Source organism: Odontesthes bonariensis, chromosome 6 (assembly GCF_027942865.1).
Source record: "Odontesthes bonariensis isolate fOdoBon6 chromosome 6, fOdoBon6.hap1, whole genome shotgun sequence".
NCBI classification, from domain to species: domain Eukaryota; kingdom Metazoa; phylum Chordata; class Actinopteri; order Atheriniformes; family Atherinopsidae; genus Odontesthes; species Odontesthes bonariensis.
Genome location: NC_134511.1, coordinates 20,956,033 through 20,980,566, shown reverse-complemented (window position 1 = coordinate 20,980,566; position 24,534 = coordinate 20,956,033). Strand labels below are relative to the sequence as shown.

Below are 24,534 nucleotides of genomic sequence, written 5' to 3'. Positions count from 1 at the left end.
TGTGTAGTTGATCAAGTTATCCAGATTGTGGCGCCAACTAAGTATCGTGATGAAGTGTTGAAGTCTTCACATAATCAGACAGGGCATTTTGGAGTAAACAAAACTTACCGCAAGTCTCAAACCTGCCCCCTTGTGTCCTATTCCAGTGGTGGATAACCCATTTGAACATTTGATCATCGACTGTGTGGGACCTTTGCCACGTTCAAAATCTGGTTCTGAGTATCTGAGTAGTGTTGACTGTGATGCATCAGGTTACACTTGAACATATAAACTTTATTTTTCCACATATAGACTTATTATAGAGATTGAGTTTTACATGGAAAACGCACTTTTGCAACTTTAATTAGCCTATCACAACTCACATTTAGCTTCTCTTCAGTGTCTACAAACTTTATCACCAGAAACAACAAAAGAAAAAAAAAACAGTAAAGCCTCAAAAAACTTCTGTCACATAGTGTCAATCCTTGCAAACAAAAAAAAAAGCAGTCCATTTAAGAGTGACAAAAATGTGTTCAATAATAATATAAAGCCAGTAGTGGGGTGATAAGTGTTTAGAAAGGAGGTGCTCTGCTGCAAGCAACAGATTGCTTTAAAGCACATCCTTTCACCTCTATCAATCAGACCTTCATCTACAGGTAGGGTAGCTTTCACAGAAAGCACAGATATAGTATTCCACTTACTTGTCAGTAGAATGTTTGAATATCTCTGCAGCTACAGCCAAACTCAGCATCTTCCTCCAACACCTTTTATACAGGGACCTATCCCTGGTTTTAAAGTCCTGACACTAATCTGAAATGATGTTGTTTCGATGTTGCCTCTGTGATGGACCAAACTGGGCCACATGAGACATGGCTGTTTTCAACAGGACTTGGGTTGCAGAGTTCTGGGCATTTTGGATTCAGTTTGTGATCATGTGATCTTCTAAGATGCGTCTTCTTTTTCCCAGAAATGAAGGCTAGTGTGGCCTGGACCAGAGACAGTGTGATCATCAGTGCACTTTCTATGCAGAGCTGGGCAGTGCCAACTCACAGCTTGATATCCTGTGATTCTGACATTTTGGCAAGTGTCTTTTTGACCCGTAGAGCTGTGAGGCGGCAGGCTGGGTTGTGGGCCCAGCATTCCGTCATCAGCTTCCCCATCTGTCTCAAACACTGAGAAGATAAAGACTGGTGTTACTGAAGGCATTTGTTTGTTTGTGCATGGATACTGAAGCATATCTCCATATATTTTTACCTCATCACTGGTCCATCGATTTGGAAAGGATGGTCGAAGTTTCTTAATGCACACCACCTCTCTCATGTCTTCGTATGAGGGGTCTGTGGGAACTAACTCATGATATGGTAACTGGTACTCTTCAAGGATTCCTGCATTAGGTAGGTTACAGACAAAACCCACCCTGTTCAGATGAAGTCTGGCTTTTAGGAAGAGTTTGTATCTCAAAAAAGGAAAAATTAATAATATAAACTTTATATTTACCTCCTGAGACACAGCGTCGAGCGATCTCCCAGAGGATGAGCCCAAAGCTGTACATGTCGGCCATGATGTACGACTGAAAATGACTCCTGTTCAGAGTCTCGTCCAGGACCTCTGGAGGCATGTAGCGCTTTGTACCAACTCGGGTGTTGGGAGGGATGTCAACCTCATTTGTGTCACTGCAGAGTTGGAGATCAAATTAATGACCTTAAAATGACAGATTACTCGGCTTGGGGCATTACTGAATCCTCGGAAAAATAATGTCATTTCAAAAACTTTTATGAGCTCTTTTATAGCAAAACTTAATTCAGCAAAACGTGAATTCAAATGAAGACTGAAAGTGGGATATTTCTGTCATTAAAATGCACACGTTCCTGATACACTCACCTGATGAACTTTACAGCCAGTCCCAAATCAGCAATACAGCAGGTCCCGTTTCTTTTCACCAATATGTTTTTACTCTTCAGATCCCTGTGAGCAATGGCAGGTTTGCCCTGAGTGCCAAAGATCTCTGTGTGGAGGTGACAGAGCCCGGACACAGAGGAATAGGCCAGGCGCAGCATAGCTTTATTGTCCAGAGTGGTTGATTTGAGGTAGTCATACAAAGATCCATTTTCATGGTAGTCAGTGATTAGATAGAGCTGGGTCCAAGAGCCAGTTCCTTTGATATCTGCAGCTATGAATCCTTTGGAAATGGTGGGCAAGGAATGGAGGAGGAATGAAGAGAGAAAGAGTTATTTCCACATCACTGGCTTTAATTTGAAACCGTTCAAACATTTAGGCAATTTCAGTGTTGCTTTAACTCCAATAAATATGGTGGGTATTTCAAACAGCCATTCTCTCTTAACTGTGGAATTCATTTGTAAGCTTGTGCACTCTCAAACACATAACTGTGCAGTATTAACTAGCCTTAATGATAATAACACAGAGCCATTTCACATTAATCAATCTTTCCTTCGTCAGGTCCTGAGCATGCATGATGCGTGGACGATTGCACAGAGGTGATCAGTACATGTTTTTGTGAAGTGGAGGAAGAAAATAGTTCTTAAAGTAAAATTATGCAAAAGCGGTGCACATTTTTAAGCTTCAGTGTTTCCACAGTAACACTATCCTGCTATCAAAGTAAAAAAAAAAAAAAAAAAAAAAAAACACATCACCATTGATTATTCAGGGACTACTGTTGGAGTGTCAAACTTCAAAGGATGTAAACCATTTGAAGCATGATTGATGCTATGAAGTGATGCAAAACAAGAGTAAACTCATACTAACTCAATAAATATTTAGAAAATATTTATTTTTTTATATACCTACACGCAAGCCAAAAGTCTGAAACTAAAGACAAGATAAGAGCAAATCAAGGCAAATGGCCCTTGAACTCAGCCAAACGGCCTTGTGCAATCGATCCTCTCGTACAAATTAGACAAAAAATCTAAATATCATCTCACTTCCTTGGATATACAGTTTGTGTAGTGTAACTTTAACTATGGGATCCATTAGCGTTCCCCAAGACCAGCAAGTGAAAGCAGTCATGTTAAGTTTGTGCTAATACTGGGTCATATTCAAAACATGACGTACAGGATCAACTGTGGAAGGCAGAATTATGCACTGCAGCATCTTATTTATCATCTAGTTTACCAACGGGATCTTTTGCTCCATACCTTAATTACAATGTATCATGTGGCATTTAATTATGCAAGCTCTGGTTTGCAGTCTGTTGTTTTCTATTTCAGAATGTGTTGTGGTGAATGGGCTCCTGCTTATAATTGATCTGTCTTGGCTCTGACTGAAGTGTGGTACAGCATAATGGACACACTCCAGCTCCAAGTATGATGCATTTTTTAAATCATTGTCTGTTGTCTATTTTGTCTTTTTTTTTCTATGTTTTAAACTTTTTTATGGCCAAAAACAAACATTTAGCACACCTTATCATTAACATTAGTACCCTAGGATTAAACTAGTTTATCCAAACGTATTCCCTTCACTCTATAAATAAAGACTGATTTAGATAATTACTGCAATATCATGAATAAACGTCTTACTTTTTAGTGTGCTTTTAGCAAATCCAACTAGTTGATTTTAAAAATAAATAAATAGGAAATAGGAAAAACAGACAGATTGATAGCAAACTGCACAGAGAAAAAAAGAGTCAGGATTACATAAAAACATAAGACACAGACAGGCAAAAGAGAAACTAAACTAACCCAGTATGTTCTCATGTCTCATTAAGACAGTCTGGTAGATTTCAGTCTCTCTGAACCAACTGGCTTCCTCGGTGGTGAAAAACACTTTAACAGCCACCTTTTCTCCCCTCCACCTGCCCATCCACACCTCTCCATACCTCCCCTTTCCAATCTGCTTCACCATCTGAATCTGCTTGGCTATCGTTCTCTGGACCTGAGAAGGAGTGAAAGGAAAGAAATGCTTCATTAAGGTCAGACCTCTGAGCGTGCTTTGTGTTTAAGCACATCTAATGATTTTCCTTTGGAAATCCCAACGTAATCTCAATGTAAAGTTTATTCACTCTCAAACAGTAAACGTAGAACTAGTTTTTCCAGAATAGAAAACTACACACCGTGCAGTTATGACATTAAAGAATGAGGAGACAAATGTCAAATCAAAGGGCCACAGAGATTGAATACAGAGCAGTGTGGGCATCTCACCAACAGAGGGAGCCCTGAGCCTGAGCCAGAGCTTTGAGATTGTTCTATCAGGTCCTTCAGGGATTCTCCAGGTGGAATGTAGGTCTCATCCTGTTCTAGACCGATACTGTAGCGAGGACGAGACACTTGTCGCTTGTACCTGTAAAACAGCATTCTTCTTAAAGAAGTGCCATCATAACAAAAAAAATCTGCACTGCAAATTACAGAGAGCACCGACGGAGAGGTGCAGTAGTTGCTGTACGAAGGAGCGTCAGCTGTTGGAGATAAATTACCTGAAGTAGCAGAACACGATAATGACAGCCAATATGATGCTGCACACAGTGACTGAAATCAACAATGCCATATGGTGGATCTTCCCATCGACATAAACTGGAGGATGACGGATGAAAGAGAGAACAGAACATGTCAGAAAATCAATTAATGACAAACAAGATATCTCAAAACAGTATTCACATTTGTCTATTCCAAGGTCTCCATCAGTCGTGTGCAGCAATGTGACTGATGTGCAGCTACGAGACATTTTCATGGACATACGCGGAATCATTTTCTGCTCCAAAGAAATTAGCTCAGACGCACACAAATTTCTGAAATCCCCAATGGACACTGAAACTTTAAGAATTTGACAATATTACACCGTACAAAGCAGTTATCTTTTTTTCAAGTCACCCTGTACTGGAGTACATTAAGTCATGTACAAATCATATTTCACTCATCAATTTTTCATTTTCTCCTGGCACACTCTTTCTTTCCTCAAGACTCCCGTCAACAGCGAGAGGAAGCCCTTGGCCTAGTCGATGAATTCTCCGCCTGATCCCCTATGATAGAGTTACAGACTGATGACTCTGCCCCTCAGCGTCTGCTGGGGCTTGCGATTTCCCTGGGAATCTAGGCTTACTGTTTCTCATACACACAAAAAGACACACACACACAGAGTATATTGTTGTACACGATAGAGATCTCGGTATTCTCTTGACAATGTGGCAGGTTGCAGGTCAGTTTGACAGTAACTTTATGGTACCGTCTACCCCACTTGAGCCATCTTTGCCTCTGACAAAGTCATGATAACTCTGAGTCCGGTGTGCTTCAAGACCATCACTGACAGTTTTCACTGTCTATTACTGTTGTCATCAACTACTGACTGGAGTGCAGGGAGGCCAACAAACAGGAGTGGAGAGATGAGTTTGAAGACAAACTTACGAGGCGGTTTGAGTGGTGGCAGTGTAGGATGTAGGTTTTTGTTGCAGTAATCTTCATCTGTACAGCACTCCAGAGATTTTCTTTGACGTGTGCCCGCTGTATCCTGAAGACAGAAGAGTCATTAAACGGACTTGAGCTTGGGTTTGTTTTCTCTGTTTCGCATTAGAGTGCACTGAAAACGCTGTTACCTTTGTCTGCAATGTATACTTCCTTTTACAATTAATCTGCTATAAAACAAATGACTATTTTGACAGGAAAAACTATTTATGAATTAGGCTTTACCGACATTAAAAATATGATGTAGAGCTCTACGTCAAATGAACCTAAAGCAACTCAGAGAGGGCTTACAAACAGGGTAGAGCAGTGGTTCAAGTTTCCTGCTTTTTACACTCACCCTACACTGAAACTCTGACCCGACCAACCCCAGGCAACCTGCGGTCTGGACCGGCACACCTCCCTCCTCCTCCACCATTGTAAAACAGTAGCCATCCGTCCTGGGAAAAGTACATTTGAGCACAATAAGTAAAGCCACCAGCATCACAACTTAGGAAAACACGTGCACGTACACGTACGTGCGTACACTTGTTGTTTCTGTGTTCATTTTTACCTGCACGTGTTATTGGTTGAATCTTCTGGGCAGTGGTGATAGCAGTGACACCACAGGAATCTTTGGGAGGATGAAGCAGGAGCTGAGCTGCCAAAAGTCTCCTTCCCACTCTCCACTGCCTCTTTACTGGATGCTCTTAGCAGCATACTGTCCAAAATGTTGCCTATAATCAAATAAGGGGGAGAACATTTCAGCATTCAGAAGTTAAATCTCTGCGGAGCAAAGAAGGGATCTAACTATGCAAGAGACACAGACTGCACTGTGTGTAAAAAATCGCATGCATCTACGTGAGGGATGTTTTTGTTTTACATATAAATTCCAGCAATATGAAAAAAATAAATGTCTTAAATCATCCGCAACCCTGGTCATAAGACGCTCTTACACTAACAGTCCTCAAGCCGTACTCTTGATCATCTTGGCTCTGACACAAAGCAAACATTTGTTCCTGCCGTTGTCCGTGCTCTTTTTATAAGTAAGCTTATTAATTATGTGTACTGCACAGAAAATCCATGCACAGGTTGCATTCTTGTTTGTTAGTGTCTAACAGATAATGTGAAGATCTGCCCCTTCTCAGATCTTTTAAGTATTTTCCATTGTAAATGAATTGTGCTCTTTGTATGCGCATCACCATAGTTTACCAGGATATAAAGCTCTGTTTTTCACAGTGCATTTTCCAGATAATGCGTCCATCTCAGTTTCCGCCTGTAGGTTTCTAAGTTCCCTGAGAGCAGAAGTTTAATATGAGCTGTGTTGGTGGAGACCGGCAGTAAGTGTCGAGGTCAGAGCCAAGATGTCAAATGTTAAATTGGCAAACTCTGTGTTCACATAATCAATCCATTCCATGTGAGCTGGCTGACTACACTGAAATATAATCTAGTTTACTGTGGTGAAACACATCAAATCCACTAAAATAAGGAAGGATAAAGTGGGCAATAAAGACCAGTCAAAAACATACAAAATGTAGAAAATAGTAAAACTTTGTGCTCAAACACCTGATAGCATGAAATGTGTTCTCTCACATCAGATTCCTTCCCTCTTACAACTGATACGGCTCCTAAGAACTAGAACGAAGCTGCTGTATTCCCTAGTTATCCCATTTCAAAAGGGCACCTGTTTGTCACTTGAGGGGAAAAAAAGATCACGGAAGTGTCTTTCCTCCGCAGCTTTCAAGATTTCCATTCATTCCAGCAAGATCATTGATACCAGATGCTTAACAGCTGCAAGCAAAGATGGTCCAAAGCAAGCACTGAGTCTTTCCTCTGAAATAAACTCTTCTTCTTCTATTTCAGCCCCGAGACAAGGTTCTGTTTTAAGTCAAAGCCTATTCTAATTGCAAAACGTTGCTAATGTCAAAGTAAAATAGATGGGGAAATTAGCTGTAGAATATAGAATATGCGGTTATGCAGAATGTTGCAGATGCAGTTTATTCGAATACTATTTTTCTGTAATGCAATATGACAAAATATGCATAATATGCACAATACTTTGATAATCTATTAGATTCTGTTATCAGTTGCACAATTACATCTCCCATGTCAAGCATGTTGTGTACCAATTGGAGGTCACTCACCCGATCCCCATCTTCCTCAGTTCACATGTCAGTGTCCTGACACTGAATCCCTGATGTGTTCCGCATGTAAAGTTTGTATTTTGCATTAAATAACCGAACATAAGTGAGAGTTATCTCCCCAACTCTACTTGCCACCATTGTTTAACTGTTCACCTGTTGCTAAGAGGCAAACAAAACTCACATCCGGTGTTTTATTTTGCTTGAAATACTTCAACTTTCATCCTTTGGCAGTAACAAGTGCAGGTACAGGTCAGGTTATATTCTAAAGGGATTGTTCTGATGGTAACTACGTCAAGGTCTAATATCCCAACTTGAAACCTTTAATTGAAGACGCGACAAAGTACTACCTCATGAAACTATGTTGTTCACTCCTTTTGCATTCGTTAATGTATTTTATTCTGAAATGTATCCTGAAAGAGCACTGACTCCCCGTGTCCTCAGTTCTGCTAGGATCTCTAGCGAAATGTGGCTAAAGGGAGGCAAGGGGTGCTTTTGTGTGAATGTGTGAGCCACCATGAATGAAGATTTCGAGAGTCTAACTGAAGAGATAACGATAAAGATAAAAATAAGTTAGCAAAATGTACTGTATAGTTTGAGGCTGGTCAATCATCATCAGTGGGTTGTAGTTTTTTCATTTGATCTCTGTGCTTTAATAAAACATTACAGACCTTTCTCTCTAGATTAATATTTAAAGCTCCATAAAGGGCTGAAACATTCAGAAACTTATAGTAATGCATTGCTTAGTTAAAAAAAAAAAAAGGGTTCACAAATGCTTAGCTGTCACTCTGTTATGTACTTCTGAGGGAAAAAAAAACATTAGCTGGGATTTAGTACCTTGGTTGGGAAGACTTGGCGGTGTCAGGGGGAAAATACTGCAGCTGGTTTATTCTCATCAAAGACAAATGCCATTAAATGGGATGATGTGGCTGCTCATTCATCTCATTTGTGCTGACTGACATGTTTCAAATATAAACTGGCAACTGAAAAAAAATACTCTGATATGAACTGAGACTTTTACAGCCCAAAGTATGCCAGTGCTTTTACAGGGACCCATGAAGCAAGGTCAGTATTAATATGAAAGTGTGTCTTTAGTGTTTTTACATCACTCCCTTTTCATCGAAAATGAAATAAATCAAGATACGATAACTGAGTATTCATTCGGAAAGTGGCCACGTAAATTACCTTTGGCAATTTCTATCAAACGTGTATAGATGTGTGCAATCCAGCACTCACCTTCTAAATGTCCCGCTTGTACACACAGATAATGTATTGACTAAACTGAAAGAAAGGGATGGTGGGGTTTAAAGGGGTCACATTAACAATTGACCGATTTGAGCGAAAGGGAGCGAGGAAGAGTAGGAGGGGAGAAGAATAGGGGATTAACAAACGAGAAGTGACAGAGCTGCAGGGAACTGGTGGGCAGTTTAGCAGCACACAGAGGGGACAGAGCAGAGGCCACTGGCCTTTTCCACCCTTTCTCTCACTCTGCCCCCTCCCTCCCGTCACTCTATCCCACTCCCTAATGCTCACTCATTTTGTGCTTCATTTGTTGCAAATCTCTTCCTGCCACTTTCTTCTTCATTCCACGCCCCTTTCTTGGGTCTTTCTCCACTGCTTTCCCACTTATATTTGTTGAGTGAATGAACATTTTGAACTTTTTATCCCACCGTTTAAGCCTTCTGAGATTCTTTCTCCCCTAATTTTCCTCTTCTCTCTCTCACATAACCTTATTGTCTAATTCAATCACATCCCCTTTCTCTCCTCATCTTCCACATTCTGCCAAATCTTCCCCGTGGAGTGGAGTCCACCGGATTGTCATGTGAGGTGCCGCTGTGCTGTTGACAAAACATAAAGCCTTTCACATCCAACCTGCACCTGGGATCCTTGGCTGCTACTCACTGTGTGTGGGTGTGTCTCTGTGTGTGTGTGTGTGTCTGTGTGTGTGTGTATGTACTTGAAAATGACAGTGGGAGAGAAACAAATGGACAGAGAAAGAGAGGACGGGGGGTGTCACAGGATAATGTTTTATGCACAAATTCCTCTTTCACAAAAATTGGACCTAGTTTAAGGTGAAGTAATCTGTGGGTGAAGCAACAAACAAAATGCCGACTGAATCATCCGATTCAAACAATCCCACATTGAGGAGGCGTAACTGCACCCAACTAGATGTATATTATAGAAGCTTTCCTTGCAGCTGCTTCTGCTCACTGCGTTTTAACATTTCTAAGCATCTGTGATTTTATAAAAATAATGCTACATAGCAGTGGCTCCGTCAAATGACAAACACAATCTCAACATTGTTTGCATCTTTTTGATATGCTGAGATACTTCACGCACTTGGCAACGGAGATGATGAAGTTTTGGTATCAAAGGAGTTGCCGTGTTTTCCTACTTTTAACACATGCAGCTCTTCTCTTCCTCCTGACCTTTTAAGCTGGTTTGTGGGCTGAGGTAATTACAGCATCTTTTTTCTTACAATTGCGATCATGTATCGTTCTATTCATCATCACACATATCCCCGACTTTATTCAGATTTTTTGTGGCATTTTCCACCATCTCTTAATGCTAAAAATACTTTAATCGCAGAAGCTCTCTTTACACTTGTCTTGAGGTAATGAGCATCTTTGGTCACACTTTCTACACACGTTCATGGTCAACGTCCATGGTGTTTTCCCCAGTTTTTATAAAACCCTTTAATCATACTACTAAGATGAGGATTCATTAAGTATTTTAGAAGCTTATTACCTTCATTTTAAAGCAACAACACTGTTTCATCCTTATAAACCTATTTGTTTGAACTTTAAGCCTTTTTTAAGTTGCATTAAATAAGTGCATGTTCATGTCTTATGAATGTAATCGCTGTGCATTATAGACATGAAATTGGCAGAAACAGCTACCCAATTTATCTGTGAAAATTTTCCGGTTCCTTCTCTCTGTGGCAGGGCTTTGTGATGTTCAAGATAAGAAGAAGACTCTGCAGTCTCATCTTTGAGGGGGGGCTTGATATAATTTAACAGATCAAACTTTATTTATTCTATGCATAAAGTAGCACACACATGGGCTGATCTGATTTAGTTTGATCCACTATGATTGTTTCAAGCTCTTTTACTAAAATGGCCTTTCAGATACCAGTGTGAGCTTTCAGGTCTCGCCTACAGGCCGTTTCTGGCTTGATGGCAGGATATGGGGGCCACTGTCAACATGCAATTAACAAGCATGGCCCCTCAAACCAAAAGCTTTGGCCTTTTCTTTTCAACAGATGTAGCTTTGTGCAAACTGACACGAAAAAAAGAAAGAAAAAAGATTTTTAGATAGAATGTGGGGATAGATGTGAGGGAAGGGATATTGTGCATGAGAGAGCAAGATGAAGAGAGGAGATCTGGAGTAAGATAGACAGACAGAAGGGAGCAGAAAAAGAGGGAATGTATTCATTAGTTATCCTGGCCATGTCAAACAAGGCCAACCAGAAAAGCCCTTTCATTGAGCCCATGTAAACACTGCCTGCCTCCCCCTTCCACTTAAGACACACTCATTTGACAACACTGCTCCCCTTCTCCCCTCTAAGTAGCAGTCCATCTTCCAGGTGTTTGACACGGTCTGTACGGCAAAAGAAACATGGAGGGTGAAAAGTTCTTTTTATTTTCCTTTTTGTTCTCTCTCCCTCTCATAAGTTTTATCCTCTGTTTTTTTTTTTCTGTCCACGGTGAAGTACATTCAGTTCCTGCTCTTAACTCCAAGGCCTTCTTCCTGTCAGTGTAGAGATGAGCCGAGCCATCCCACATGTGCAGGAATGCGTTAATGAACCCCACTTTGTGATCTGCAGGATGGATGCTGGGAAGCCAAGGTTGCCTGCCCTGCTGTTTTGACTAGATGCATGTGTTTTTGCCTTCAAGTATGTGATACACTTCTCCCTCACAGTTTCCTCATTTCAATTCTCTGTTTTCATCATCGCAACTTTGTTTTTTAATCAATTGCAAAAAATGCATCAGTGGTCTTGAAAACTAGCTATATATATTGTTACAACTCTACTTCTGTTGCATAAAGTAGGACCTTGGGGTGGGGTTATGCATCAAAGTTATTCTTTATTCCTTATAAACTTTTTACAGCATTTGAGTCTTTCTTCTTACATATTTTAATTCATCTTTCATCTGCTGCCCTACAAAACTCTTAATAAAGAAGCTACTTCAAGAACAAGAAGATATGTAAGACAATATTAATATTATATTCATAAACATCTATATGTTAACTGCAATTTAATCAATTTAAAATTGTTGCTAAATCAGTTCTGTGTCAAAAAGAAAGAGTCATCTATGTGTCTAAAAAAAAGGCGCAAAGAATTTTTATAACCAGAGTTCAGAAAAGTTCTCATAGCTCAGACATAATTCCGCTTGTAAAATGTTTCCCAGAGTACAACAGCACAAAAAAATCTAGTGCTACAGGAGAGATGAGGGAGGCGGTTGCATTCAGCCCTCCTTTCCTCCAATACAACATCGCCAACAGCTCTTCAAGCCTTCCGTCATTATGTCATAATGATGAGTGATGCAGTAATGAGGCAGTGCCACTCTCAGCTTATACAGCTGTCACCCGCCAGCTTTATGCTTTTACCAGTGGGGTGTGTGTGAGTCTATGTGTGAGTTCCTTTTTGATGGGGATGAGTGACAGATACACAAGGATGTCGGAACTCTGAATTAATTCCAGAGGGCCATCAGTGTTCCCTTTGGAATACATGGGAATGATGAAACAGTCCTTGAAGGAGGTGTGAGAGAGCAAAGCAACAAGAGAAAGAAGACCAGCTGGTGTCTTCATCAAAAGCTCCTTTTCTCCTTCTCACAGCCATCTGTGCGCTCCTACTCATCACAAAACAGCCCACATCAATTTGCAGACAGCGGGCATCCGGCTGGATCAGTGGGCAGTGGCTGTGTACTGTTAGTAAGTCTGATGCCACTGGTTCAGCTCTGACTCACAAACTTTGTCCTAATTTGGCTACATGCTACCACCTAAAACTGGCCGGTTACGAAAGAGAAAAAGCTTTTGCAGTTGTCACACTGTCAAACTGCACGATTTCTTGTTGCCACAATGTAGGCTTCAATTTTGCATTGTTCTGATGAAGCTAATTGGATCTGAACCAGTTTGCCAAAAAGACAGAAATTCCCAATTGTTGATGTTATTCATAAATGATCTAATTGAATTTACTGGCTATTTACTCTAATGCTTACTCCATCATGATTAGTGGAACTATGATAAATAACCAATGAGAAATATTAACCTCTGACACAACCCAACCTAATAAATGCAATTACGCACACACACACACACACACACACACACACAAAAAGGAATAGCTGGATTATAAACATACTTACTCCTTACTTACTTAGTCCTCCACATCACCGTTTAAGTAACTGCTGTAAAACTACAAGAAGCTTTGGTGATCCCCTACAGATTCGTTTAAGCATCTGTTCTTGTACTCCATCAGACAAATGTGTGTGTCACAAAGGAATGCTTTATATGAAAAAGCATACACAGTAAAACAGCAGGTCCAGTGCCTGCCTAGTATCAATGTACCATTGTAGTGTTTAAAAGATACTGCAACACAGCCCCCTCTTTTACACGGCCAGTACACAGCAATATACTTTTGCCAAGTTGAAATCTAGTCCATTAAAACTGTACATAAGCATGTGGTATTTAAGAACAAGGCACATTGTTTAACGTGTTTTACTGACTTCACTCTTCTCACTCTTGTGTGTTGTAAGATACAAGAAGAATCAAATACTAAACAGAGCTATATTTCTTTGATTTGTAAACATCAAGAAATAATCTGCAGTAACCACAGGAACTGTGTTGAGTGCTGATTTGAACGTTGGTCCATCAGTGGTCATCTGATGAGTGGTCTCAGAGTTCATCTCTGCCAGAGTCTGGCATCTCTTCTGTTCTTCAGGGATTTTCAAACAACATCAACCACAAGTGATATATTAGACCCACAGTGTTTCGAGCCAGCATGCTTCAAATGTGAACCCAACCACTCATTTATACACGTTATCCCTGCAGGCTGTAAAAAAACTTGTCACTGATTTCTTTATGTAGTTACTCCATCTCAAACAAATTCTGAAACAAAGCTGACAAATGTCTTATGAACAAAAACAACAACAAACAGCTTCTAGTAGTAGCCAAAACATGACATTTATTTACACATTCTAAAACATTCTATGATGCACCCTCCCAATATAATAAATAGCACTGGATTACAATATACACACCCTCAAACAGTCATAGAAAACTGGCTGCTATTTTTAATCATATTGGATATGCTACTCCCTCTGTGTCATCATGTGACTCATTGTTCCATCGTGGTGGTATGCAAAAACCGTGCTCATAAACTGATAAACAATGGCCTCACACTAGTTGGCCATGGTAAATTTAACAACTTGGGTTTAAAATTACATTCAGAAAAACACATACTACGTTGAAGCACACACACACACAGACACACAAAGACTCCATCCACAAGCCCTTAATGTAATTTTATAAATGGATAAATGGAGAACAACATCAGCAGAGTAAGGATCCTTTTTTTACACCATTGTGTTGAACCCAAATCACATGATATAAAGGAAAAGAGAGAAACTACCATTGAAAGCTTTTTTTCTGTTTACAGCAAAAGAGCTTTACATTACCGAGCAGTTTAAAACTTCCGTTGTAAGACAAATCTACTGTAGCGAGTTTAGAAACGTTCCAATTTGTCTTTTGTATTTGCACAAAATTGAACAACAAGTGAAACATTTTAAAACTGCTCCTCTGTCAATTTAGGACTCTTAAAGATCTATTTCTAATGACTTAATCTCGCACGTCTGTTTAGAAAAAAAGCTGCGATGCAATGCAAACTGCATTTAAAAGCGAATTTAACTGGGCTGCAAATCATATCGAATTTTAATTCTAATCATTGTAGCACACAGACGACAACTCGATACTTAACTTAAAACCATCGACAAAAGCATTGTTAAATATTCAGATAACCTGGAGAAATCTAAGGAACAAGGAACAAGGCTGAAAACCAATAGTGAATGAATAACCAGGCGGCGCGGCATTAAAGACAGAAACGCGAGTGCCTCCTCATTTTTTAACCTTGATGGTTTTAGCAAGACAATGCCAAACCACATTCAGCTCATATTTAAACAGTATATCCAGGTGGTAAAAAGAGTGCTAAACGTGATCTTGTGATCAAGATATGTATGCCATGGAAACATTTGGGCATTCTCAAACAAAAGACTACAAGGGAGACTGAACAGCTGAATTCCCATATCAAGCATAAAGTAGAAAACATTTCACGTTTAAATCTACAACCCCGGTTAAAAACGAATGATTCTTACCTTTAATTTGACTTTTAATTAACTTTTACAGTGATTGAGATGTTGTTTTGTCTCATTGTAATCCTTTCCCCGTGTGATTATATCAGCTATTGACGAATGACAGATGTTGATGTCTAATGAATCAGAGACTGCAGCTGTCCATCTTGAGCTGGCTCTGTAGACACATTCCACACAGATTCCTCATTTTCCTCACACATTTGTTGACAAGCAGGAAATCTTTACCCATCTTTGCTCTTCAAAAACTCAGTCTATCACCTGTAGACATCATCCGTTTGAAATTGAATCATTGTCACTATTTATTTATTTCTTTTGGCTCATTACTCGCCCTAAATTGTGTATGAGTGTATGAGTTACAAATCTCAGTGTGCTGCAGTTTATTATCTTTTTGTAACAACGACTGGGATTTAACATAAAAGGTCAAAGGTGAACGTGGCATTTAAGGTAAAAAAAACCTTAAGTGCTGACTAATCAGCCCACAAGTTTAATTTTTATCAACTGGAATGCACAAAAATAGTTTGCTTACAGTGAACGCTCAGGGTTTTATTAGGATATTCACATGGGTCACAGTAACTCATTCAAAAACATAACTCGGGGTAACCCTGGTACTCAAGGTAATTTTTGGAATGATAAGTTGTAGCATGGAGGGTGATAAGAGACTGGGTCATACAAACAATATGTGATTGTTTTTGACCTTGGTAAATTCTAGAGAATAAAGATGCTATTTAAGTTGATACATGTTTCCTATCTCTCCATAGAATGATGTAGATCTGGTAAGAAAGAAAAATCCCAAATACACTATTCAAAGCTTATTTTTGTACTTTGTCAAGAGGACATCTATGTGAATCCATTAATATTTAACAATAAAAAACCTAATTTCAATATTTGAACATGAATCTATAGGCATCACTCAAGAAGAAAAACTGGGTCGACGTTAGTGTTCAGATGTTGAAGTTTCATCTTGATTCCATTCAATAACGTTGAATGGTATGATGTTTGTAGTTTTAAAATTATTCAGAGTATTGTTCATTTAATTGAGTTTTCTTTACTGTTGCTTTCTCAAAATTAGTTTTCATGATACTCTGGGCCGAAATTCTCTACTTTAGTAGCACTTGTGAGTGGTTTATACTTGCATAAGGTTTTCTGCCTTTGTCACACTGAGCTCCCACAGAAAGGTATGTTTGATGGACAAAGGGGCAGTCCTTCAAGAAGCTGACAGTCTATAGGCTTTGGAGAATAATCTACGCATTAATCGAATGCCGATCGGTTTGAAGTTCGCTCACGCTGCGAGTGGTCAAAAACACAAATGAAGCACAGGTGAAAAGCTCAGACAACAGCTGCGCTGGACAGTTCATCTTCTTACACTTTATTTCACTTATGTCTTTCCGAAAGCAAGGTAAAGCTGAAGCACTAACAACAGCACCAACACAACCAAGAGCAGCCCGCAGTTGAAATTGTTCCTGATAATATCCTTATTTGGACATTTTTTATTTAATAAAACATTGTGAAAATGCAAGTATATTCTAATTAATGAAGAGATAATGATCTGAATTTGAAGTCCAATTTTACAATAATATGACAACAAAAGGAAACGAGAATCGTTCACTGTGAGGAGTGGAACAGAGCCGGAAGGTAAACAATCAATCAACGACTTTCACGATAGACGTTGCGAGATTGGGTTGTCTAACGTAGCGACGCCTACTGATCGGGAGGTGAATTGCCTTGCGTATCCGACATCCCGACAGAGAACTTCGAAAGGTTTAGTGACCACGGAGTCGGATTGACGGATAGCGACGGAGAAGCATACTGAGGCCTTTAGAAAAAGTTTTTGCTGCTTCTAATTTTCTCTGCCAGAGATCATCCTACTTAATTAACCTCACAGACATTTAAGTTACTTGAATGGTAATTCATTAGATCAGTTATGCAATTACGATTTTAATAGAGTATAGCAGCAGTCTTGAAATGCTTTGAGAGACTGCAAGCTGACATACATTCTTAACAGGCTGATTTTCAACCACAATTTCTGATGGTTATAGTTGTCTGACTGCCGTAACTAGGAACACCAGTGAACATGAACACACAATCACCCACTCATAGTTTAAGGAGCATATAATGAGAAGCCATTAACTATCTCTCTCAGGACAACATCTAGCCATCAGTTGGGGCAATCAAAACAGTCTCAGTCAGTTAGACAAAACATTATGCCGCGGATAACTAATAACCATTGAAAATTATTGTTTAGACTGAATGATAAATGAACAAAATCTGGATTCTGAAACTGTGCATGTGGTTTGGGTGTATGTGAGTGTGTGTGCAGAGGGAGGTCTGATCCTGTTAACATTACAGCTGCCGTGTGTTTATTTCGCAAACTTCTGGTCTGTGGTGTCTCAGTCATCTCCAGTCACTTTCCATCCATTTACAACATGTATATGTCCAGTGTGTGCAGATGAATGTAAGCATGTGTTCAGGTGTGTGTGTGTGTGTGTGTGTGTGTAAAAGGATATTAATGTATTTTTTATTTGTGTGGGGAAAATGTGTGGAATGTGCACATTAGTATGTATTCATGTGTGAAAGAGTGGTTGCATAAGCATATGTGTGTTTACAGCTGTATGCGTCTCACTGTCTGCTATGCCTGATTAGCCTCCCATTAACTAAGTCACATATCGCCCATCACTGGCTCCAGGCCTTCTCTGTACTATCTCACTGGCCAAATATGCTGCTAGCTGAAGCTTTGCACACAAACATGCACACACAGTCAACATCCACTCCCATCAACACACCCATTAGGTACCTATCATAGCATATGATTATCGTCTCCATTGCGAAGCCATTTGGTTAAAGGTGTGCATCCTGATATCCACAAATAACCTTAAATTACAGGGTGAATTGATTTGTTTTCCCAACCACATTCTCTCCTTGATGTGTTCATTTTCTCTGCTTCTCTTTTCCACCACTTACCAAAACCATAGAGTGAGCAATTCCTGACACTTGCAAAAATATATATATTTTTTTCTACATGGAAAAAAAAAAAAAAAAAAGCAGAGTTAATTTCCATCAGTTCAACACAAAAAGTGACACCTTCCTCTTTATGCCAGTCAGAGATATCTTGGCTTGTGTTGTGGATCTTTGCCTTAAGCCTGGTTTATAGTCGGTAACGCAAGACGCAACACAAGCCCTTGCGCGGTTGCAAGCCCCCCCTTGCGTGCTTGCGTGTGTCACCTCAATTTTCTAAACTTCACACAAGACGCAAGACGCGAGCAGAGCTATAGAGTAGCCACTCTGGACGCGAGCACAAGCCACTATCTACATCACATCCGGCGGCGTGTTCATCTTCCGGTTTCATCCCCTAATAAAAGACCGCTGTTTTCAAACCATGAATCCCATAGACATAATATATTATATATATTATGTCTATGATGAATCCACTCGAAGAGAGACTTGCCGAAGAGGTCCTGGCGGTGAGTTTCCTTTCATCGTAGTAGGCTTGTCATTGAAAAAACCCGCTGCTCCACCTACTGTCCTGGCGGTGAATCGCCACGCAGCACACGCAACTGCCGGCAAAGCTAAATGAAGCATAAACGTCTCGAGCCATTAACACAAGCGCAAGACGCAAGCGCAAGGGCAGTTAAAAGAAGTATAACTCAGCCTTTACACCACTCAACCTTGGAGATGTGTTAATGAGATGGCTCGTTGTAAACTTTAGATAAGAATACAACCTGCACAAGGGTGAGATTTTCTACAGGATTCAGCTCTGGGCTCTGGCTGGCCTATTCCAGAACACTGAACTTCCTCTGGTGAAGTCGTACTTTTGTTGACTTGGATCTATGCTTTGGGCTGTTGCTATACTGGAAATAGAAATTCTACATATTCAGCTCCCTAGCAAATTCCAGAAGTTTGGTTTGCACCGAAGCTGACTGGTATTTGCAGCTAATAATGATTTTCTACCCCTTAACTGAAGGCTTTATGCCAGCTGAAGAAAAGATGTTGCAAAGCTTGATGCTGCCATGCTATGCTTCAATGTGTGACTGTTGCTGTTATACTGTTATACTACTTGCCATAATCTTTTGTAACTCTTTCTTAATCAATACCTTTTGATTTTGAGATCTCTTTTCATGATTTCAAAGCTTCCAGTGAACCATTAGAGTTTCACTAGAGACTATACTAACAGCTGTTTAACCAATTGCTTGATTCTGAACAAAGCCACATAAAATATCATGAAGAGCAATGCATACTTATTCAACTAGATTGTGTATGTTTTTTTTCAATCTTTTTTCCCTCGTTTGTTTCTGATTTGTTTCCACCTTCTTTGTATAAGTTGCAATCTTGCATCTTTACAGTTAGCGAGGAAAACATTCTGACAGGATTTATTCATACAAAAGGTCGAGTAGGTTTTAGAAGCATTGTATGTTCAGTCTCTCTTCCTTGCCTGTTGACCCTTACCAACCCCCCTCCAAAAAAAAAAAAAAAAGTAGTCGGAGTTGAGGGTATTATGGAGGGGCTACAAGTGCATGGAAAACCCTAAGCCCTTCTAGTCCCTGTGCGCTGTGGCTGTGACGGCCAGCTTTATTCTGCTCCACCTCACCTGCTATCTGTCCATCAATTTATTGTCTTACAACATGCTGTGCAGCCTGCTCGATCAGGATTGTGTCTCACAATAACTACTGCGACATCAGTATAAGTCAAAGTCAAAGTCAAAGTCAGTTTTAGTTGTCAGATCTGTATACGTACAGGACATACACAGGCTTGAAATGACGTTTCTCTCCAGCTCAATAGCTGGAGAGAAGCTGGTATAACTACCGTATCTAAACGCCTAACTGCAAACATAAAGGTAACTTATGTAAATATTCCCCAAAAGTTACTGCAATGCTACAGTAAACTAGAATATGAATATTGCAAACTCCAGCAAACGAGTGTAGCTGCAGAAAAAGTGAACCTGACAAATTGCCTGCAGCACATTAGCGTATTTCTTCTCTCATCATTCAATGAAAAATTTACAATGTTTAGCTGAAACCTTCACAATAAAAAAAAACAAAAAAAAACTTCCTTAGTCACTACCCCTCTCTCTCTCTCTTTCTGTCTCTTTCTCTCTCTCCACACGCACAGAACTTCCCCTGCTCCAGCTGTGTCTTAAGAAGTCAGCGCCAGACCTGTAATCTGACTGGGATAGAAGTTACTGGATCTGTATCCATTACAGGATGTAATACCCTGCAGTCCCCAACTCTCCACACTTCTCCTTACTGCACATTTTAGAGGTCATTTCAAGATGACTATTTTTTCCGATGTTTTACTCCAGGTCAAACACGGTACATCGGGCTCTCATATCTATATCTCTGCTTTGTCACCAACTCTTTAAACACTCAACTCGTGCCTTCTGGATCCTGCCCTTGTTGATATAATACAGTGGAAGATCATTAAAGGTGGCTCTGGGACTGTTTGTGGAAAATAATTCAGAAGCCGCAGAGAGAAAATGAAAACCCGAGGTGTGAGTTTACTTTGGGACACCTTCAACACCTTTCCCACAACAGGCACCACCTTACCTCTCTCTCAGCATTACAGCCAGCACGTTGGTGGGTATAATGAGGTATTAGTTTCCAGCAAGTGGACAGAACACATCCTGCCAGAAAGCTTCAGACCAAGGAGTATAAAGAACAACCAGTAGTTGGGTACAACAAGTCAGCTATCAATCATTGTTCGGCTTTCTAATTAAAAGCTGCTTTTTAACAGAAACATTGAGGTCAACTTTCTGCCAGGGTGATGCCTTTCTGAGAACCAACAAATATTCAATGTTTGTGTCTCTGAAAAGACTAACTAATTGCGTCTAAGATAAATCAATGCTATTGTTGGTGACAACAAATTACTAATAACACAGGGCCTGCAGTTTCACATGTTCCTTGAGCCCGTCATTCAACAGTAAAGAGTCCACCATGGGTCTGTTACAACTATACATCAACTCGGAGGAACTTGAAATCATGAAACAGAATTGTAGATGACTCACACACAGAAATGTGGCGTGCACATTTTTCTGGTAAATGTCTGAAACTAAAACGCTACCGTCAAACGCAAGTTGAGGTGCTTTCACTCGTCTGACACAATGTCAACATGCGAAGTGCGACTGGAATATTCCGTCCAAGAAATGGAAATTTAGATTTTGCTTTCTTAAAAGAAATGACACATTTCTGTATCATGCAACAATCTCATTAGCGGGCGGTGGCAAAAGCAAAGCAACTGGCGGAGCTTTGACTGTGAAAACTGATACGGCAGTGCTTATTCCCACCAAGGACAATGAAATGTAAGCTATCACACTCCCTCTTCACTTCCCAGAACTCACATGAAGGGCAGCAGCACGGTGTAGATGGAAGGTCTCTGAAGATGTGCGTGTGCATGTGTGTGTGTGTGTGTGTGTGTGTGTGTGTGTGTGGGTGTGTGTGTGTGTGTGAGCGTGTGTGGGTGTGTGTGTGTGTGTGTGTATGTGACGCATAAAGTGTGCGAATTCGCTGTGTCCTCCTCTATCGTTGTTGAATACCGAATGCAATGTCCTTCATTTATTTGCTGCAGAGACAACGATAGAAATGCTAAAGGGCAAACTGTGCCCTTCGTGCAGACACAACACAGGATTTGTCTGCTCCCCGTCTACCAGCCTACAATGACTGCAGTTCACCTGTGGCAACAGCACCAAGAAACACAAGCTGGCCAAGTCTAGACTTCCATTCAGTCAAGTATCCATGAGCTGTTTTGGAGTGAGAGACAGGAAGAACACAGAGAAATAGAAAGTAAAGCAGAGTCTGGTTAAATAAAAGTCACACTATATCCGTCCTTCTATGATGCTTTTATTTTTTTTTTTTTTGAAAAACAAATATTTGCAAATTTCAGTCAGAGCAGAATCCGTTGCCAAGACAACCAATCATCTATGTGTCAACCTATAAACAAGGCCGTTGCAGGCCACCGGTGAACGAGTTATGAAAAGTTATGAAAATCTGGATGTGTCTGACTGAGTGACTCGATTTAACTGTTCTAATGTCCAAATAACATCTTGGTTGACAAATTTTTCAGATTTACAATCTGAGCATTTTCCTTGTGCTATTTTGAGAGAATAAAAAAACGACACTAAAAAAAGATTTTTATTTTTTTGTGTAAATAGTCATTTTAAGATGCCGCATTATGATTTATGAACAGAACCAAAATTAAAGTTGTGTCAGATACTGGAAACTTAACTTAATTTTTATATATTATATATATACCCAAGCAAGGGTGATAGGTAAGACAATAATGGTCAATACAGGGACAATGGTCAATACAGGGATGACACTTGTGACCCTGACATTACAAACATCCTTTTCTAACCAACTGGATTAATCAGCCATTGCATGGAATAAGCAAACAAATCATCTTTATATTGGAATGCTTGTCAGGCATTATTTCAGTCAAAAGGCCCCTAAGTAAAAGTAGGCCATCGATCGGACACACTTTGAGACAGGAATATATTTTAGACAAAGATACACTTTACTTAAGTTACATACGCAGTTTTTTGTTTTTTTTTAATCAAAGAAATAGGCAGAGTAGGTCTTTGAACAATTATCATGCTAAATCTGGACATGGACATAACTGGCCGACCGACCGATGTTTGCCGCGTTTGGTTAAACAAACTTTTTCAGCACTCTATTTATTCTGCCCTGATCTTTCACTTCCCAGGAACAGGGAATCTGTTTCACGGCTCTGATGTTAGGCACAGCTTTGCAGTCGTAACCACTGCACCTAGATTTCTATGTCTCAACAAAAAGCAGACTGACAAATGCAGCAATACAAATAAGAATTTAAACCACAGAAGTAGCTGAAAAAGCAAAACTTTTCCTAGTAACTATGAGCTCAGTATTAAAGAAATAACAGAATGAATGACTTGCCAGGAACACAACGCAAGTATTCTTGGTGGAGGTCCAACTTTGCGTCAAATTTTAACATATGTCTTATTCCTTGGCAGCTGCTCTGTGGCTTCTTGGACAGAGCAGTCAGTGTTACCATCAATCCAAAACATTCAAACACTTTGTAGGTTTGTATCCATGTGTACTTAAGTGCGTAGTGCAAATGCTCAAATGTCTGCGGCATTCTAAAGACTTGTTATTTGTTTAAAGGGCTAGTTTAAGATGATACAACAGCATCTTTGAGTGAGCAGAGCAAATCAAAGGAAGTGGGTGCAACTCAGAGTGGACTCCATAGGAAAGCCAACGGAAAATAATGACAGGAAAGACAGATGAGAGAGAGAGGGGTGACATGCAAGCAAGGCGACCTCCATATGTAAGAGTATGAAGTATGAGCCACTGCCAGCTTCGCAGACTCCCAGCTGAAATAATGTCGGACTACTTTAAATAGATCAACAATATAGAAACAGAGACGAGAAAAACATGCATCAAGTAAAACACAGTCGAAGCATGTATGGTGGACGACTTAACAGCGCAGACGCTATCAGTTAAATTTTCTCAACACTTTTGACTTTTTGTAATCAGTGGCTGGAAAGACAATCTACAGAACTCCTTTGTTAAACATATGCTAGAGAAACATTAGACAGCCAAACCTTTCGGACACACATCATGGCACTAAACATAACAGACTATTAAATCTAACACATTCTCTTTCCACCGCCTCACAAATCGCACTATAGATACCAAACATGGTCACAGGCAAAGCAGCCAACGCAGTTAGCAACAAGTGTCAGGATATGTGATGTTTTTCTCTGTTTGCTTGAAGAAAAGTACAGTTTTCTTCCGTGTTGTAACTAAATATATATAAGAGAATGCATAAGCAGCACTTTGAATGGAGGAGGAATTTCCTAAAGTGCCAAGATAATCAGTGCAATGCAAACCTAAAAGGAATTTCTCAAATAAATGTACTATCAAAAAACTTCTTTACTCAAAATTGTTTCAGTCAAGACCACTATCCGATGAAAACCAATGTTAGACTACTTAAACTGATATTTTTAAGTATGTTCCAAATACGGCTGTAATTTAGGCATTTTAGCAGTACATACAAATCTGATATAAAAAGACCGTACGATGTTCATCTTTTGTATTTAGGATGATGTCTTCATTGGCTGCTGCATTTTGGATATAACTGACTGTACAGCAGAGCACCGATTTCAGATGTACCAATCAAAGATTTTAAATTCAACAAGAACTAATAAGTAAAAAGGGCACGTCTACTGAGCTGCAGTAGAACAACTTCAGCGCAAAGCTAAGCAAAAACATCGACACGGTTGAGTGTGGCAGTGAGTAGAGAAAGTTTGCGGTAACTCACCGTGCGCTTGTGCGTGCAGAGAAAACAGTCCAAGCAACAGCAGAGGACTCCGGCTCCAGAGACAGAGAGAGAAGCAGCACTTCAGCCGTTCTCCCTGTCCTGGCATTGTAGAGTCTGCTGCTCAGCTCCTCACGTCTCCTCTATGCTCCTCTCTTCAGCGCTCTCCACACGACAGGATCCTCCACTCACACACCGCCTCTCCTTCTGCGTGTGTGTATGTATGTGGAAGAGAGGGAGTGAGAGCGAGAGGCGGGGAGAGTATCAGACATGCAAGCCTCCGTGTGTGTGTGTGGGTCCTCCGCAACGTGAGAAAGTCCACACCACACAAAACATACCAGCAGCGGCAGCAGCAGTTGGAGTTGATTGTCCTCCAACCTG

The 24,534-nt window shown here is 40.1% G+C and overlaps 1 protein-coding gene across 1 annotated transcript; it reads right to left on the bottom strand.

The window, feature by feature from the left end:
• Nucleotides 1-209: 209 nt before the first annotated feature.
• Nucleotides 210-24,488, bottom strand: bmpr1ba (bone morphogenetic protein receptor, type IBa). Its single transcript, XM_075467863.1, has 11 exons — nt 24,157-24,488; nt 5,938-6,100; nt 5,725-5,824; nt 5,331-5,433; nt 4,406-4,502; nt 4,134-4,272; nt 3,675-3,867; nt 1,861-2,158; nt 1,477-1,652; nt 1,234-1,364; nt 210-1,151 (listed from the first exon to the last, which is right to left on the bottom strand). Exons 1-11 carry the CDS (start codon nt 24,260-24,262, stop codon nt 1,026-1,028), a joined length of 1,632 nt encoding a protein of 543 aa, XP_075323978.1. The 5' UTR covers nt 24,263-24,488; the 3' UTR covers nt 210-1,025.
• Between the last annotated feature and the right edge of the window lie 46 nt (nt 24,489-24,534).